At 41.4% G+C, this 18,964-nt stretch overlaps 1 protein-coding gene across 1 annotated transcript in view; it reads left to right on the top strand.

The window, feature by feature from the left end:
• Positions 1-885: 885 nt before the first annotated feature.
• MATN2 (matrilin 2) overlaps positions 886-18,964 on the top strand; it is a 70,239-nt gene continuing 52,160 nt past the window's right edge. Inside the window, exons 1-2 of the mRNA XM_034073975.1 lie at positions 886-949; positions 9,837-10,004. Of these exons, the coding sequence (XP_033929866.1) occupies positions 9,851-10,004 (154 nt within the window). The 5' untranslated portion in view covers positions 886-949; positions 9,837-9,850. The remainder of the gene's footprint in view (positions 950-9,836; positions 10,005-18,964) is intronic.

Here is an 18,964-nt window from a genome sequence, read left to right as displayed (position 1 = left end):
ACTATCCTGCACTTGGCTTTGCTAGGTTTGCTATAATGTCTGTCGGTGTTCATCTGCCTTTAGTTTTTCCCTTTCCTCTAGATACAGAAGAGGTTCAGGAGCTCAGAATGAAAGATGGGGTTAATCCAGCCCCTTTCAGTCTGAGATTTGCTCATTGTTTACACCCCTCTTCTTAAGGATTAGATTTTGTACACCTGCCTCACAATTAATTGTGCCTTGGAAAACTTACCCAAATTAGCTCTGCTGGTTTCCACAGTTTGTTCACCATCCCAGCAACTCTGGGAGATACAAATCTCTCTCAGACCATGACGGCACCTAACGCACTAGTTTGGTAATTTTACCCCTTTCTTGTTGGACGTGACGGTAAGCCTGGCTCACCTGTGTCATTCGGAATGCCTTTCACTGACGTTTTTTCCCAGGAAACAGAATTCGCAGGAACAAAGCAGGAAGTTTACTTCTTCATACACCACGAAAACGTACATATTGATACAAACCTCACAGTCAGCTTTTTCCACCTGCACTACTGAGTGCACCGCTGCTGTGACAGCAGGGAAGCGACAGCCCCTTCTACCTGCCCCATTTATTTCACACCTCCCTCCGCGTGTTCCCCGACAGAGACTCCGGAGGCTCGCCGCGGTGGCAGACTCCCGCATGATTCACCGGGGAGTGTTTGTCTTGGCCCGGAGGTCCTTGAGCGGGGAATGGGATTTCCATTCCCCAGCGTTTCCCTTGGTCAGCTTCCCTGGAAGGGAGCGCGGGCCCGGCCCGGGAGCACGGCGCTGGCCGGGAAGGGATGCGGCCGCCCCTGCCCTGAGCCGCCACACCAAACCCACACCGCTCTCCTCTAGCGGGAGCCCGCGGCCGGGGCAGGCATTCCCCAGCAGCTACAGGAGCTGCCTTTGCAGGGCAGGGAAAGGTCTGACGGGGAGGAACCGGCGGCGGGGCCGAGGTGTGCAGCTGGCGCGGAGCTGTGGAGCCAAGACGGGACTACCGCAACCGGGAGCCTGGGGAGGGCAGGAAGAGCCGGGCTGCCGGGAGGGAGAGTGTCCCGCGTCCCTCGGGGACAGACGGGAGGGCGCGGATCCCGTCAGGGCCGTCGATCCGGTTTTTTCTCTAACGGCAGGCGGGAGGGAGCGAAAAGGCAGACTGTGTCCCTCAGACGGGACAGGCGGGCAGGAGCGGGACCGCATCCCTTACGCGGGGCGAGCGGGACGGAGCAGGGCAAGAGCCCGTGTCTCTCACGGGCAGACGGGAAGGAGCGAAACCGAGTCCCTGACGGTGGCTGAGGAGATACGGGCGGCTGCGTTCCGGGGCCGTGCAGGGGAGGGCCGGCTTTGGGGGTCTGGGCAGGGCAGCCCGTGTCTCCCTAGCGGGCCGCCCCTTCCTTTCCCCTCAGTGCAGCTGAGTCGGGCTCCTGCCGCTCGGGGACGGGGCTGGCGGGAGGCGGCAGCTCCCCTCAGCCCGCAGCGCTCCCGGGGGGTAGGAGGGGGAGCGCTGTCCGGAGCCGCGCCGAGAGGGAGGAGGCGCTCCCGCATTCGCTTCTGGCCGCGGAGCGGAGCGGCCCCGCCAGCCCCTCAGGTAAGCCCGGCTCTGCCGCTTGCACGGCCGCGCCCCGCCTCTCCCGCCGCCAGGCCGGCCCAGGGTGCCACGCCCGGGGCACAGGCAACTCCGCTGCCTCACTTGTCCCCTTGGCGGGCTCGTATAACCGACACCTCCGGGCCTGCAGCAACCTCTGCCCCTGCGGCTCTGCCCCGCGGCTGCGGCAGCCCGGCCGCCCCGCCGGGCGAGGGGAGGGCCCCGGGGGAGTGTGGGCTGCAGCGCGGGCGGCACGGGCCTGGCGGGGAGCAGGGGGCCGAGGCGAGGCGCGTTCTGGGGCTGCGTTAGATGCTCGTTGGGTCCCGCTTGGAGGGGTTTGCTGCTCGTGTTTCAGCAGCGGGGGAAATGTTTCGTTTTGCTTTGGACTGCATGGTCTGAGCACTCTGTCCTCCCTGTGCATGCTTCAGGAACTCATTTAACAGTGTATGTGCTGTAAGGGAAGAGTGCACTATATTTTAAAATCAGTGTAGAATCAGAGCCAAACTTTACCTAGACCTTTACCTAGACTTTACCGAACTTTTTTGTTACTGAAGGGCCTGCAGGTGTATCTTTACCAGCTTCCAGCAGGACGGGATGCAGTTTATACCACCTGCAGGTAGCTGTCCACTGGAGCAGTCACCTCTACCACGCAGGTGGGAGCTGCCTGGGCTTCCTGAGAGCAGTGCGTTTGCTGGAGATGGGAGGAGTGGGGATGGTTTGCTGCATCTGATATACTTACCCTTGCAACCCAACCTAGATGGTGCTCTTTAATCTCATAAAACTTGCTGTGGCATATTTAATGATCACATGTTCCTGTTTCTGAAGAGTTCTTTCCATGTCAAACTGTCTACTGTCACTGTTTAACCCTGGGGTAGTGTTGACTGAGAGGGATGAATGCAACATCCAGATTTATATAATACTTCCTAAATGCTTGGGTTTTCTTTTGGCGCCATTACTCAAGGGGTGAATGATTCTGACTGAGACCTGAAGAGGTGACATGCTGTGTTATGTGTCACAGCTGTGCTACTGTCAGGCAGCTGACTACTTCAGATGAAATTATCATACTGAATCCCATCATAAATTCTCTGTAAATCAAGAGCTTAGTATCATATGCATCTGGCTTTTCCATAAAATCCTAAAAAATCTTTCATGATTGATAGATTCCTCACAGAGATGTGTCAGCTTTAAGCACCAGATTGTTAAAAACTTTTCCTCTGTAGTGTATATCACTATAATTATATTCATCAAATTAAGTTTGATTTATTTAATATCTTAAGAAAATGTAGCACTCAGTTACACAAGGCTGCAGCTAAGATCCTCAACTTTGCACTCAATATTCACACCTAATTACTTTACATGAGTCTTTCCATTTACTTCACTGGGATTTCTCATGGCAAGCTAACACACACTCTAGTGCTTATGAGCTGGGACCCTGGGACTCAGCTGTGTAATAGTAAAAGATGTTTGAATCTTGCAGGCAAACTAGGGAAAGGCTAATCAGATCTAAAGACTCCCTATTGACTTACAAACTATCTCCAAGGGAGGGTAAAACACTAAGCACTGCTATTTAATTATAATCTGGGCGTCATTAACAAGCTCCTTTCATATTGTGTTTTCGTTATGAGCAAGGAGTATTTGGAACAGACTGGTTTTAATCCCCAAATTATTATTTTACACTGGTGCTGGTACTGGCGTCAGTATGGGTTTGCAAATAAGTTTTAGAACTGATGTATTGGGTTTTGTTAAGAAAAAAACCGTTTTCATTTGCAATTAGCAGTCTGTTATGGTTTGTGACTGTACTTCACAGACACAAAACTAAGCAGCCCACATATGTATTATATGTCATATGATATATGCTTTCATATAAATACCTACTCTTCATGGTAGAACTGAAGTTTCTCAGTTTTCCTATGCTACTCTTCTGGGAACATTGTGGAAACTCTGATGTCTACATTTGGAGCCAGAAAGTGCAAATGAGTCTTCCCCAAAGATAATGAAAAGGCCTATTGTCCAAGTGGCAACTGAAGAAAATCCTGACATGTAGATTGATGCTGTCATAAAATAAGAATTCCCACTGCTAAAGCTTGCTGTCTGACCACTGGAAACCATGCAGAGTAAACCATACTATGGGTGCACTGTTCTACAGCGTCACTGTTAACTTGTATATGGTGAGTGTCTGAAGTGACTGAAATGATTGTCAGCTTCAGCTCTGAGCTGAGCTTGGACCTGTTGACCTACAGGGGTCTGTTCTAAGCTTCTATAATTTAGTAGTTTCTAATTCTATCATAGTGATAGCAGAAAGTCTATGAATTAAATGAGTGACTTAAAAATAAGTAATGGATCCCTTAATGCTTAATTGCATTACAGCTGTAGAAAATTAAATCATAGTATTAGTACATATATACTAAGCCCTTTAGATAACTGAGTCCATTGTGTAAAAGTCCTACTGTGATATTTACATCTCACAACAAAATTCAGTGCTCATCTTTGCTCTTTCTGAGCAAAAACTGTTCTTCCACCATCCCCAATGCTCTTCTAATGACTTCCAGAATGTGGCTTCCCTCCTGTATCCTGTAACACCTTCACCTACACTCTGCATATGGGTACTCATGTACAGTGTTGGCTTTGTGGAAATGTTTGGCTGACTACCAAATGTCATTCACCTCCCTTCTAGGAACTGCTCTATAATGTATTTTGGATCTTCCCTTTACTGTTTCAGTATCTAAGTTAATTTCCACTGTCACATTTGATTATATTACTTCAGGATACAACTCAGCTGAGAGTATTTGTAGCAGTAGTCAGAATAACTAGGTACTGATGGAGTTTCTTTCAGTTGCAAATCAGCTAGTACAATGCAGAGGCACCTCTCTGCATTGTACAGAGCACTGGAATGCTGTGGCGGTAGGAATACGTGCTGGATGAGGAGGACCATATAAAAGAGCAGGAACCAAAGGTGGAAGGCTGTGAATCTGTGATTGTTGTCCTGCCCCATTATTACACAGACATGTCTGGAACAGGAAAATTGCCATCACATGCTAGGACCGTGTCCTTTTGCAGACACAAAACAACATGTGGCCATAAAACTTCCTGTCAGGAAGGAGACCTTCATGGACCCATTCAAAGAATTTGACCCAGTCATCTTGTGCTGGAGTATACAACTTCTGGTCCTTAACCCACTGTAGATTTGGATTACTCTTAGTGTCTGGACACTCATTATTTTAGATTGGTGAAAGGCTGATGTTACCAAGTCAACAGCTATATTATTGTGGTGGCTTGCTCTGCTACTATGAAAGCTGTTTGCATTTGGGTTGTCTGACACAGAGCACAACTGAATTAACAGTTGACTTTGAGATAATGAGTTTTTCAGATTCATCTGATACTATTGATAGCATGAATAAGTTACACTCTTAAAAGAAGCTAAAGAATGCGTTAATAAGGACATGCCACTCTGCTTTGCAGGACTTGGTGCAGTAGTGGGTTGTATGCTTATGTGCACATAGTGCCTGTCAGGGTTGAGGAGCAAATATGTGATTTACAAACTTGGAGCACCTGCAGCCTGTTTTCTTCTTCATAGTTTTTGATTATTTGGTTATCTCACCAATGATTATTGGTGAGATGCAGTTGACAGCCATGATTTAGGGGAGTTCTACCTGTCCTGTGTTGCTGAGCCTGGTGAAGCCCTCCTTGTGCAGAAAGGAGTTGCAGAAAATCCAGTGTGTCATTTGGTAGAACGGGATGACAGCAGAGTGCTCCTTTGTAAGGCTGAAGGCAAGATGGTGCGTCTTGCAGATGTGCTAAATATCCTCCTGATTATGGCCCCCTGCCCCAATGCCATACCCACATGGCTAGGGACAGGTATGATATTGGACTCTGTGGGGCTCTATAGCTGTTTTTTGGAAATGGAAAAGGCCTGTGTCAGCAACTGGTCCAGAAAGATGGAGGAAATTATTAATTCTCTGTGTCCTGATACCCATACCACACAGAGTGATTTTATGAGTAATAGACTAGTAATGCATGTGCTGGCTTGTGGATAGTAAAATGCCTTGGAACAAGTTGTAACTGATAGTTAACAGGGCTTTACCATGCCTGATGTCCTTGGGTTTGTATAATTTCTGAGGTGATGGGATTGAGAATGAGATATTTTGTGGCTTTCATGTAATAAAAGCTCATTCTTTTTCCAAGTAACTCACTGTGTTTGCTAACTTGGGGACACAGACTCTGATTTTATTGGCTTGTACAGATCGCTTGCTGTTCCTTTAACTTCAGTAAAAGTCTTTTGATTTGATCACAGTTTCTTAAAAATGGGTACATAATAGGGGGTGCTGAAAAACTTCAGAATGTTTTCCCCTTTCATGCACTTACATTTTTTATAACTTAAAACCACTGAAGTTAGATCTGCTGACAGCTTAATGAAAATAAATGTCTGTTTCTTTTAACTATCAAACAAGGAAAACTGATGGCAGCTTCTGTGGTGGTAATAAATGCTGCTTCTCCTGGCTTTTCTTGTCTTCCCTTTCCTTCCCATCTATGATGAGAAATTACATAGGGTTCAAGAGAGGGGTTATTATTTGCAGTTATTAAAGGTGCTGATGTTCCAGGTAACTGCTGAGATTTTCCTTTCTATACATTGTGCCAGTTTTGGTGGCAGATGGAGAAGGTGGAGATATAGGGGTTTGTGGAGTTCATGTTTCTGATTTAGCCTTGGAGGGGAACTTGTACTGCAAGCTGAGGAAGGAGACCACCCAGAAGAGTGGGAGACATCAGCTGAAACATACTACTACTCTGTTTTTCCAAATTCTTCTTAAGCATGATCTGCCCAACAAAAATAACTAAATTTTTAAGGTACCTGAATGAAAAAAAGGTGGCCTTCCAGACTAATGGGAGGGTTTCTGGATTATGTTGAAAGAACTTTTCCTGAAGTAAGAAACGGAAGGACACTGACTTCAGCATAAGCTATAGAGCACCTCTTTGCTCTTCACATTATTTGAGAGTTACTGCAGTGAGGAGGACAAACCTTAATAACATGCACAATGCAGTGGAGAAAGTAATTGATTTATCACCATTTAGACTGAATATTCAGTAGTGTCTCTGTCCAAAACAGCTATCAATCCATTATGAGAAGACTGCCATGAACAGATATTTGAAAGGGTAGAAATAGGCTTCTGTTTTTGAGTGCTGTCCAACAAAGAAGGTAAGTATTTTAAAGATGAAGTCCTGATTTAATTTTTCAGTATTCTTACACTGTACTTCATGAAAATTGAAAATCTATAAAAAGTATTCTGTTGCATGGGTGTATAGCTAAGCAAAGCTGAGGTAAAATTGATAAGAAAACACCATGGAAACATTTAGCTCTTGACCAGCAGTCAGTTAGGGAGCAAGAGAAGCCTGAAAAGAACAGGAGAGTCTGTATATTTACTTCCCATCTTCTAGGAGAATCTCCTCCTTTATATCTTCTAGGTAGCTGCAGATATTGCAAGCAGCCCTCACCAGGTTGTACTGTGAGCAGCAGTTACTTGTTCTCTATTAGCAGCTTTTTCACATGTCTAGTAGAACAGTGTGCTGCACTGGCTACTCCAAGGTTGCTGTGAAATACCTGCATAGAACCCTTATCTTCCCCTCTCCATGGGCAGAAGCTAGTGGAAGCCACTGCATCTGGTGTTTAACCTGGTTGAGCCCTATGAACTGTCACACCTCTTCTTGGTGTCCTTTGCTTTTGAGGTGTATGGGAGGCAGTTAACTCCCAGTGGTGTAATACTGAATAATCCTCCTATGGCAGCTGGAATTGAAGTGCTTGAAGGTAGCCACAAAAGTATGTGTTTGTAAGTCTGGTACTTTGGGAATCTGTTCTTGGCTGGTAGAGCAAGGGTTAGCATGTGAAGGTTGTGCCAGCAACCTTGCTTAGCCTGCTGAGAAAAAGAGGTGTTAAATATTCAGATGTGGTGCAATAAACACCATCCAGCTTCTAGAGTGAAGACAGAGGACCTTGCAGAAGACCCAGAATATAAATAGAGAACTATGGGAGGACTGTATGTGGAGAAGCTGTGCAACCACAATATTACTGGTCATGTAAAAACACGAGCAGCAGTGGATACGAATATGTACATGGAACAGAGCAAAGTACACAAGTCCAAACTATCAATCACCTCAGGAAGGCAGCACAGAAGCTTTCAGTGTAGATGAAAGGGTACAACAGGCTTGGATCAGTGTCAGCTGTTACCCCACAGCCTTTGGCTTTGGGAAGGAGGGGTGAGTTAGGGGACTGATAACTATGTAACAGCCAAGTAGCCCTCTTGACCAAACTCTCCATCCTGGCTCCTGTGACAGAATCATAGACTCATAGAATAGTTAGGGTTGGAAAGGACCTTAAGATCATCAAGTTCCAACCCCCCCTGCCATGGGCAGGGACACCTCACACTAAACCATGTCACCCAAACACATGACAGCCTTGTAAGGAGCGTATTTCTCTATGCTCCTTAGCTCTCTGAGCATGGCTTCTGTGTTTCTGAAACATTGGTAGTAAAACTGGCATGTGTCCTTGAGGTCCATTTGCCTTGTGTGTTGAAGGAGCAGGCCAGGCAGAGAGAAGGACTCCTTGCACAGCGCTGTGGTTCTTGATGATATTCTGGGAAGTGAGGAGACAAACTGGAGGAAGTTTTCATTGGTAATCTCCAGCAGTAACAGCTGTTGCCTCCAGCAGAATGTTGTCCCATTTTCAGTGGTGTGTGCTGTTTGTGGTATCCATTGGTTTCTGACTAGAGCACTTGGAAATACTCTGCCAGTAATACCATCCAGGTGTCCATGCTGCTAGGGCTCCAGAAATTTAATTTTTGTTGCCACTATTATAAACACAAACTATTTACATCTCTTTCCTAGTTTGAATGTTCTTAAATTATATATTGCCTGTTACTGGATAATATTGAATGTTTAAGCAAAGTTGGGCATTTTGAATGCAAAAACTTAGCGCATTTTGTTCTCTAGCATATATACTGAACTGTGTGCTCACATTAGGAGATGTTGAGTAAGGTACACAAAAGGAAAAAATAGATTAATAGACAAAAAACAGATCAGTCTGTAATGGTTGTATGGGACAGGCTGGAGAATAATGTATAAAACTTTTTTATTAGACAGAAAATATTTACTCAGCATTTTCTTTTCTTCACTGGGTACCTCATGGTGGGAAAAAATAAATTCTCTGAACAGCACCATTTAGTTGGCTTCTGTTACAGATCTGTGATTCTGTCTGCTTATCCAGTGTAGGACCCTGCTGAAATTGTTTTCAATGTGTTAGTTATTTAACCAAGAATTACTGTTAAAATTTCTACTGCTTCTAAAATTTCCACTCAGTTTCAGGTAGAATAGTTCTTTGTTGTGAAAGTAGGTAGTTTTATTCATCTCTCCTGTTAGCTCCTGTTAGATAGGAACAATAGAGTTTTGGGGGAAGGTAAAAGGAATTGCCATCTGAGTAAACCCACCAACAGGGGATGTGGCCAGAAGATGACCCTTTAGTGTGTCAGTCTTAGCTTTGTATTTGTGGGCATGGTCAGCTATGGCTTTTGATGGTGTGTTGACCAGCTCCTGGGTGGGAATCGTCTCTTAGTGTAGGAATTTTGCCTGTCACCTTGTTCTTCTGTATGACAAAATTTCTACACAGTCTATGGCAAGCTCATTGCCAGTCCTCAGAAGTTTCCTTGAGTAAACAAGATTCATCCTGCACTGTCATCTTCATGCTGGCAACTATGGACAGTCTCCTGGAAAGGACACATGAGCTGTCACCAGTTCATATTCATAGTTGCTGCTTCTGGAATATATTCCCTTCTCTTGTTTCAGTTCTCCAAGATTCTCTGCAGCAGGTATCCCTCAGGCTACAAGAACCAGTAAACTTCTGAAAAAATGCAAAAGAGGGCTGAGTAGAATAATGAAAATATATTTGTGTCCTCCTCAAGCCTGCTTATGCTGACAGATTGACTGAAACGATGTTTCTTTTCTGGTTTGAGAATATATTATTATTATGAATTCTTTAAAAAAAATTATACATTTAAAATATTCATTTTGAACTTCAACTAGCAATACAAATGCTATGCAAGATCTGCTAAGTGCTACTTTCTTATGTAAATCTTTCTTGACAGTGTAGGTATTATTCAAGCCAGTGTATCTGCATGTTTGTATGTGATGGGAGGGAAACAGTGCAGCTGAGTGGCTGACATGGTTACAGTGGATCTTTTTGTGTAATCAAAGAGCTCATCTCTTCTCCCTTATTGCAGTTTCATATCCTTGAATGTCCTTCTATTTCCTGAAGATGAAGAAAATTATTGTTTGCTTCCTTCTGCTGTTTGGACACACTCTGCTTTCCGCTATCTTTGTCATGGCAAAAGATCTCCCTGGACGACAGTTCACACGAAGAAGGGATGTTAACTCACAATCTTTACTAGGTAAGTTACAAAAATACCCCCATACCAACCCACAACCAAGCCAAACACCAGCACCAAAAGCCATCTCAAATAAAATGATAAAATGCATAAGCAGCTGCCCAAACTTGGCTAAGTTAGATAATAGTAAAAAAGAGATTGCCATTTTCAATGAATGGAATATGAGGAAGTTTGTTGACCAGTTAGCAGCTGCTGAAAAACTTCTGGGGTACTAGATCTACTTTATGTAAGTGGTGTGAAATAAATACATAAAGGACTGTTGTCCTGGGAAAAAAGACCTTATTTTCACTGTTTAGAGAAATTACATATTGGTCTATGGAGGCTCTGTCAAAGCTACTTTTTACTATGCCAGCAAGTTTTAGCTGTCTGTCTGTATGTTCTCTGCATAAAGATAATTGAATGGAACTCAGTGGCTATTGAAGTAAGGCTTGTCATTATATGACTTGATGCTAACTCCATTGTTTTGTCAGCTTAATTTTGTTTATAATGAGTAGCTCATTTTTCCTCATTTTTTCTTTTTTGTCAAAAATTTGGGGATAGGATCTAGCAGTTTTAGCTTGCAGCTGTCATATTTTAAAACATGAGGTTCATCTCTCTCTTGTTGAACATTGCCTGCTCATCATCAGGCAGTTTGCTGGTCAACTTTTTCATCTGCTAACAGTTGGTGACTAAGAATCATTTTCTTTTGCTCATTGTTTAAATTAATTGTCAGATTATGAAAACAGCATGGATAGGGTTTGGACACAGACCATCATTAGAGCTTCATGATACACATCAATAGCAGATCTAATTGATATCTGTCTCCAGCCACTGGGAGATGTTAAGTGGCCTAACTCCCTATGAAGGTCACCTAACCTAGCTGAACATGAGGAATTTGAAATTTCCTGAAGATATATTGGGAAAAAAGAAGAAGAAACATGAGAGATCGTGTGACAGAGTGGGGAGCACCAAGTTTTATCAATGAAACTCTTCTCCAAACAAAATATCACCCTTTAAATATGTAAAATTCCATAAAGTACCATTTATAACGTCCTTCGTTAACTTGAAAACCCTGGTTTTCAGTTCCTATAGAACCAATTTCAGCCAAACGACAACAGATTACTGTTTCTTATTCACTTTTCTCAAAACTAATAGATGTGGTCTTGAGACACTTGAGGTTTTGCAGCTGAAGGCTGAAACCCACAGCTCTGGAGATCTAGTCCATCGAAAACCATGGATGTGGAACAGCAAAGAAAAATACCTACATTCACGCCTTACTCAGCATGACTCTCAAACTTTCTAAAATCCTAAATTCTAAAATGTAATTAAGCAACATCCCCTCCCGAATATTTTAGGGTCCCCAGCAAAGAGCCTATGTAAGTTTACTACTTTAAGAAAACAGTTACCCATCTCACTAGAAAATGGAGGCAATTGCAAGGTGTTATGTGGAGAAACTAGAAGGTGTCACGTTTTCTTGCTTGCCTTTTCTCTCTATATTTTTTTTAAATTGTGTTTGTAGCCTCTTTTTCATATTGTAAATAGTGGAAAATATATGAAAAGAATTATTACACGATATAAATCAAAATGTGTAGATAAAATTACTTCTTTCTTCTTTCAAAAGACAAGCTATTTGTGATCACTGCATTTGGAAAATTCTGGATAGCTGTTCAGTTTGCCATGTACAGGATGCAAACAGTTCTGGCAGCTCTGGCTGGAAGAACTTTTTCAAGACATTAAATGATGCAAGAAACTTGGGACATTCTCTGGTCCAGCCCATAAAAGTATGTGTGAGTTTGGAGTCAGACTCTTAGGCCTTGTGTTCTTTTACAATAAATTAGGTCACCTGCTTCAGATTCAGCAGTGCATATGCACAGTGGCATGGTGAAAACGTGCCTCTCTGTAAAGAACAGAATGTGTAAAATGAATGCCACTCTGCTGGAAAGCTGTAATATTCCTTAAATTACATGAGATAGAACTGGGCCAAACCGTGGTCTCAATGGCATTGAGTCTATTAACTTAATAAAATCACTACAGAATTCCAGTAATTTAACAGGCGTTAGAAGCTCTCCCCTTCTACATAATATGTATATTATAAATAGTAGTGATGACAATTGCTGCTGTCGTGGAAAGATGTGGTTGGCAGGCAGAAGTGAGCAATAGAGCTGCAAAGACCCAACAGATACCTGGAAAAGTAATAAAAGTTCAGGTTGGTTTTTTTTTAGCTTTAAATGGAGGTCTCTGTTTTTAGGACTAAAACGATGGAGAATGCTATGCAAATATTAGTTAGTATTCAAATATTTTTATTAATTTTTTCTTCATTTTACCAATTTTTAAAACAAAAGCATACTGCTATGATAACTGTTTACTGGTAAAATATTAGTAGTGTCCATGTAAAAGTCATTGCTCCAGGAAACTGACAACATACATAAGCAAAATGGAATGAATGAGAAATCCCATGGAATTGTCCACACAGAGATAAAAGTACTTTGAGATGCAGCTTTAGGTGGACTTAATTTTTTGGCAGACAGGACCTAATACTTCATAGATTTGTTAATTGCCTTATTAGGACTAATAGCTTATACATTTTAATGAAGGTTTCAGAAGGAATGAGATTCTCTCTGTTTTTTTTTAATCCTGTCTTTCTACTAAGCCTCAGTATGTGTTGTTTTAATTTAGCAGATCTTTGCAGAGTTTACTGTTTTAAATTATTATTGCTATATCTAATGATTTCCATTAAAAATATCTGAAACCTTTTGTGCAAGGATTGATTGGACATACAGGTTTTGGAACTCTTTGTATGTGGCCCTTGAAAGCTAAATTTTGCAGTTTTTCTTTCTTTAAACACGGAATTAAATTCAAAGTATTTAAAGGTTGTAAATCATACTAATTTAATTAAATCTGTCATTATTTTCTTAAATCTCTCTCACAGCATATTAGTTGTAGAACGTGTGCAGTTGCTTTAGAGATAGAAAGTATACCTATATTTCCCAAAATAACAGGATTTGTATTAGATTGCTGGGAAATACTGATTTAATGTCAGTGTACTTATGTTCTAAAGGATCATTTCCATAGTTTTGCAAGATCTTGTGAAGTAACAGAAAGAAATAGAATGGTCCATTTGTCTTTCTTGTAGCAGAGGGTGGTTGCCTCTCCCCTTCCATGGTACATGAACTAAATTTTGCCTTCTCTTTCCCCTCATCAGTAATTTGATCCTGAGTACTGGATCTTTGGTCTTACAGTGATTCTGTAAAGGAAATTAACCTTTTGTTTTAGAATATTCTCTTTTAAAGGCTTTATCGGTGCTCTGAAGAATTTTTACTTAACTCTCTGACAAAACCATTGCTCCTGCTGAGCACAGCTGCTTTGTTAGATTATACACAGATCACTGAAAGCACATTTTGCCAGTTTAGCATTGGTTTTTGGATACTAAAGAAAAGCAGTAATGGAAATATACTTGCTACATGGTTAGAAAGATAAAATTATGTCTGTTACATTAACTAATTCCATTCAGATATAACTGAAATGGACTTCTGCACCTGAGCAGACTGATGAAGACCTGTGTCAGTTACCCAGAGTGGTGATTTACATATCGAGATTTCAAGGCCATGATCAGAGGTCCACAGCATCTTTTGGCAGGTTCCATATTTAGAAGCAGTGTGTGCCCAGTCCTTGCAAGATGTAGCTTTTTTTGGTGTTTGATGCTGGGAGGGATTTTGGTGGTGCGGATTTAGAACTTTTGCGTTACTGCATGTTAATCAAAGCAAACCAAGATTTCAGCACTGTGGAAAAAAAAAGGAATAACAAGTTTTTGAGGTTTTGTTTTTTTTTTTCCTCTCGGTGAACTCTGTTCTTGTAAACTGGGCATGTATTTCATGTCACATGGGCATATTTTTTTGAAGAGCTCTGATTTGGATGCAATGGAATAATTGAATAAGCTGTAGAATAATATTCTAAGAAATAACATTCCTTCTGTTCCTTAGGAAGGAATACCTGGTTTTGAAAATAACTATTTATATGAGAAGAAAAGCTAATTTAGGGGATGTTCTTTTAGATACTACATGATACCAGAAAAAAAGAAACTACAGGAGATTAACTGATATTGCACAAAATTGAAACAGAGAGGGAAAGGAGGCCAAGAAGGAAATGTACTTGGCTCCTGTTTAGCAGAAAATGCTGCTGAATGCAAATGTTCCTGTGTGTGTTTAATTATATTTTGCAACAAAATATATAATGATTTATCTCTTGGTTGTACATATATGATTCCACTAATAGCATGAAGGGAAGCAATATGAAGTACACTGAGTGCTCACTAAATTTATGGATCACTAACTACAGTCAGTTAAAATTATTCAATTCAATAAAATTATTCCATCTTAGAATCATAGAATGGTTTGGGTTGGAAGGGACCTTATACATAGTTGAGTTCCACCCCCCCCGCCACAGGAAGGGACCTTCCACTAGACCAGATTGCTCAAAGCCCCGTCCAATGTAGCCTTGAACGCTGCCATGGATGGGGCAGCCACAGCTTCTCTGGCCACCCTGTGGCAGTGCCTCACTGCTCTCACAGTAAAGTATTCCTAATATCTAATCTAAATCTCCCCCTTTTCAGCTTAAAGCCGTTCCCTTGTGTCCAATCACATGTCCCCCTCCAGATTTCTTGTAGCCCCCCTTTAAGGTATTGGAAGGCTGCTCTAAGGTCTCCCTGGAGGCAGGTTAAGCAGCCCAGTTCTTAAGCTTGTGTGTGTGTAACTTCAGAACTCCAGAAAAGTATCAGGTTAACCATTCTGGGGTTAATGTGGTATGAGGGCAAGTATGTGACAAAAGTGAGTCTGGTCCGTGATGCTTGTATGGAGTGCAGATAAGATTTCTGTTTAGTCTTGGTTGCAATCATTGTATGTTTGTACACTAAGAGCTGGCTACAGATCTCTAAATCATGCTAATGTGGGCTGTTCAACCAACATGGGATAACTGCTTCAAGAAATCCATTCATATCTTCAGCATATGTGTTATTTCCTCACATAAATGCAACCCTACCCAGTATTTTGTCCTCAAACATGTTATGTAAACTCATAGTAACTGAAGCCTGCATTGCAATTGAAGTCAGAATTGTATCTTGGTAACTGCATTGCACGTTTGACATACGTATTTTAGGGCCACAAAAATTATCAGAGGGATGGAGCACCTCTCCTACAAAGAAAGGCTGAGAGAGTTAGGGTTGTTCAGCCTGGAGAAAAGAGTCCAGGGAGATCTTATTGCAGCCTTTCAGTTCTTACAATGGGCCTATAAGGCAGCTGGGGAGAGACTTTTTAGCAGGGCCTGTTGCGATAGGACGAGGGGTGATTGGTTTAAACTAAAAGAGGGGAGATTCAGGCTGGATGTGAGGAAGAAGCTTTTTACCATGAGAGTGGTAAAACATTGGCACAGATTGCCCAGAGGGGTGATGGATGCACTGTCCCTGGAGACATTCAAGGCCAGGCTGGATGTGGTTCTGAGCAACCTGATCTAGTTGGAGATGTCTCTGCTCGTTGCATGGCGGTTGGACTAGTTGACCTTTGAAGGCCTCTTGCAACCCAAACTATTTTATGATTAGATGACATCAAAACTATTTCAGGCAGTAGATAAGGGTAGGGAGAGGTTGTAAATCACATCTTTTGAACAACCACTTATTTAGTTAAAATATAACCAAACTTTTATAAAGATAAAACGTAATCAAATATGTACCCATTTAGACTCTAATCAAAACATGAAATTGCCATATTAATAGAGATGTGTTATATTTGGAAAGAGAGCAAAGCATTTTAGTCTGTGAAATCACCTGTTTCTTCCTTCTGAGGTGTACAGGTACATGTTACAGTCATTGTGCCTCAAGGCAATATTAGCAATAGAGTGCTTTGCTTCCCAGTAGTGAATATCCCAATAGCTGAGAGGTCTCCCATGGATTTTGTGCCCTATCTTGAAACTTCAGCTTTCACTGTAATCTCTCAAAATAGCATTCACTTTTAAGCCTCTTAATGGGCTATTCAGTAATTAATGTTATATGGGATATAACTCTCTAGGAGCACAAGAAATTTTCTTGTATTTATTTTATTTATTTCTTGTCTTTTCTTTGTGTTTCCTCTAACAAAGCCTTCTTCCATCCTTCCTTTCTTCTGTCTTCTCTCTTCTCTTTGCTTTGTTTTCTGATCTTTTATATCCTTTATATTTCCTCCTCCCCCCTCCCCCTTTTTTAATTGATTTGGAAGTTTTCCACAAGGACTAAAGAATAGCTGCTGCTGCAGAAAAAGAGTCGTACTAAATTGATAATGCTCTTTGTATTTCTGAAATTTTTTGCTACAACCCCCGCATATTACTATGAAATACCATTTTTGTCTGAAAAAGTTTGCCTTGACAGTAATTCACTGAGTAAAATTATAAACTGGTTTTATGTGTGTATTCTCAAAGAGCTCAAAGCCTCTTCTGTGTATTTTGTCTTGAAGGAAAATCAGGTCAAAAGAAAGAACACTGCTCAGAAGTGAGGTGGTTTTGGCTTCATTGTGAGTACTTTAGCTTAATAATGAAAAAAATCACATGTCCAAAATTAACTTAAAAATTCTGGAAAAAGCATTTGCATAACCTGAGGAACATCTTGTTCTATAGGCATGAGTGGGTAATAGGACACTATTGTGAATTAAGGCAACATGCCCTTAGATTAATTCGGAAGCTAGAAGACACCGTCTACTTGCTTAAGTACTGCTGAAGTGGTAGAACAAATGGTTTGCCAGTGGGCATGACGGACCACATATTTTGGGGTGAGGAGGGGTTGGCATATGTCGCTATCCTATGGTGCTGTTTCTGAAACTATTCTGGAAAATAATCTAATCCTTAGACCAATGGATAGAAATATGAGGTGTCAGGTCAGCTGATCAATGAGTAATGTTGAGGTTGCTAACAGCTTTCCCTGTAAACAAAGTCATGGTAACTTCAAAAAAAGTATGGATAGGAGATTTTAAAATGTTAAGCTAATGCCTTAAAGCAGAACAGCACAAACTCATTGAGGGCACATATTTTCCACTGAATTTTCTACACTGCTACCAACAGTTACTTACTTCATCTGTTTGTTCCTTCTCTAATAATTTCTGTGTCCTTCTAACAGCACCCCAAGTAGCTGTAGTGTAAATGTTGTTGCTGCCAGCACTGGCATGGTGGCATCAGGATGCTTCATCCTTCTGTCCAGGTGTTCCCTTGCCTACAGGGGAAAGCAAGCCACTCCCTAGTCTTCCTGACAATGAAAGCAGGTTTTACTCCTGTCAGGAAACCCAACAGTTTCCATCTCAGAACAGCTGAGAACTAAGAAACTAGGGATTATCCCTACACCATACTTTGATTTATACAAGAGATGGCACCAGTCTTGGTAAATAAATTAAATACTAGGAGTCAGTTTTGGCACTATGGGATTAGAGAGACTTCATGTTAATAATGACTTTGTTAGTTTAGAAAAGATGACAGGGAAGGAATAGAAATAGTGAGGTGAAATGAGAGCAAGATAATGAACCCCCTGCAGTGACTGATAAAGAATCGTTTGCATGTAGAAAGAAATGGGAATCTGTAGGTAAGAGTCTCCTGCTGTACAGTTCTTCCAGAAGTTTTGGAAGTTCAGGAAAGATTTTGTCAGAGGCAATAAAGAAATGTCTGGAGGCTCTGTAGCATTTAGAGATTGTTCCCAGATGAAGAAATTTGTAAGGAGGAATGGGTGAGTTGCCAAACTCATAATGAATCTTTGTGTTACTGCCAGAGGCCTGTGAGTGTGGGGAAAGCCTCAAAGCAAGGGTGGAGCCAGGGAGTATGGGGACAGGTCTTGGACTCAGGGTCTGTCCAGACCTGGCAAGAGGTGGAGTCACCTGCAGAACCAAGTGCAGCATGTATAAGTGCCAAGAAGGGGGTACAAAGCAGTTTCTAATTTTTGCTACAACACCCGAAAACAGTACCTGAAAAGCACCATACCATCTTTTTTCTTTGAATTAAAATGAGAAAAAAGAAAAAGAGTGATAGCTAACTTGCACAAAATGTCTCACTAGAGCCAAGAAATGCTTGGAATTACTGCCATTCTTCATTTACTTTAGGCAACAACCACAAAATGTGTTTTCCAAACAGGAGCAACATTATATTAACTGCAGTACTTCATGCTTGATCTTTGCAAAGGAAGCTACTGCAGTTTCCTAGAAGGTGTATGTAGGTAGATATAGATAGGTCTTTCTTCCCATCTTAGTGTTTTACTTTTTTGTATATTTATGCATTAATTACAAATTTGAGTATTCTTTGCTTGCATGATTGTAGGGTAAGAAGATTAAACCTTCTCGATGAACTAAGAAATTATCTGGAAATATCAGAGAACCTGTCAAACCCAATATTTCTGGCTGGATATTTAGCTACAGAAAACCATAATTCTGGAATTTAAGAACAAATATTTGACACCTAGCAAGTTCATACATTTTGAAACAAATTTGGTAGGAGTTACACTGAGATTTATAAGGAAAGCAGTTCTAAAGAAAAGAGAGGCAAGTAAGGTTGAGGGCTAGAAGAGAAAAATATGGCAAAGAAAGAGGTTTAAGAAGTTTTATAATGTGCTAACTGGAAGAATAGTATTCTTATTTAATTCTGAGTGAAGCCTTTTGTTCTGTTACTTAAAGATAAAGTCTAAAAATAAACCTGGTGTTATTGCTGGCAGTGTTAAAGGACATGTAATATTTTTGTGTATACATTACTGTGAAGTGAGCTAAGAAACACAATATATTGAATATTAAAATTCCCATTAATGCATTGCCTGCTCAGTCAATAGTTCTTCTATGATCTCATTATTTCTTAACTGATCTCATTCTTCCTTTTTGCTTAAATTGTCTTACTCTACAACAAGCATCTTCATGGAACTAGTATTCACTTGTTATGAATTACTTTTTCAATGTCTTAACTTTCTTGCATTATTTACCAAACTGAGCTAACCTTCTTTT

Source organism: Melopsittacus undulatus, chromosome 1 (genome assembly GCF_012275295.1).
Source record: "Melopsittacus undulatus isolate bMelUnd1 chromosome 1, bMelUnd1.mat.Z, whole genome shotgun sequence".
Classification (NCBI taxonomy): domain Eukaryota; kingdom Metazoa; phylum Chordata; class Aves; order Psittaciformes; family Psittaculidae; genus Melopsittacus; species Melopsittacus undulatus.
Note: the sequence above shows the minus strand (reverse complement) of the source record. Positions and strands in the feature narration are given on the sequence as shown.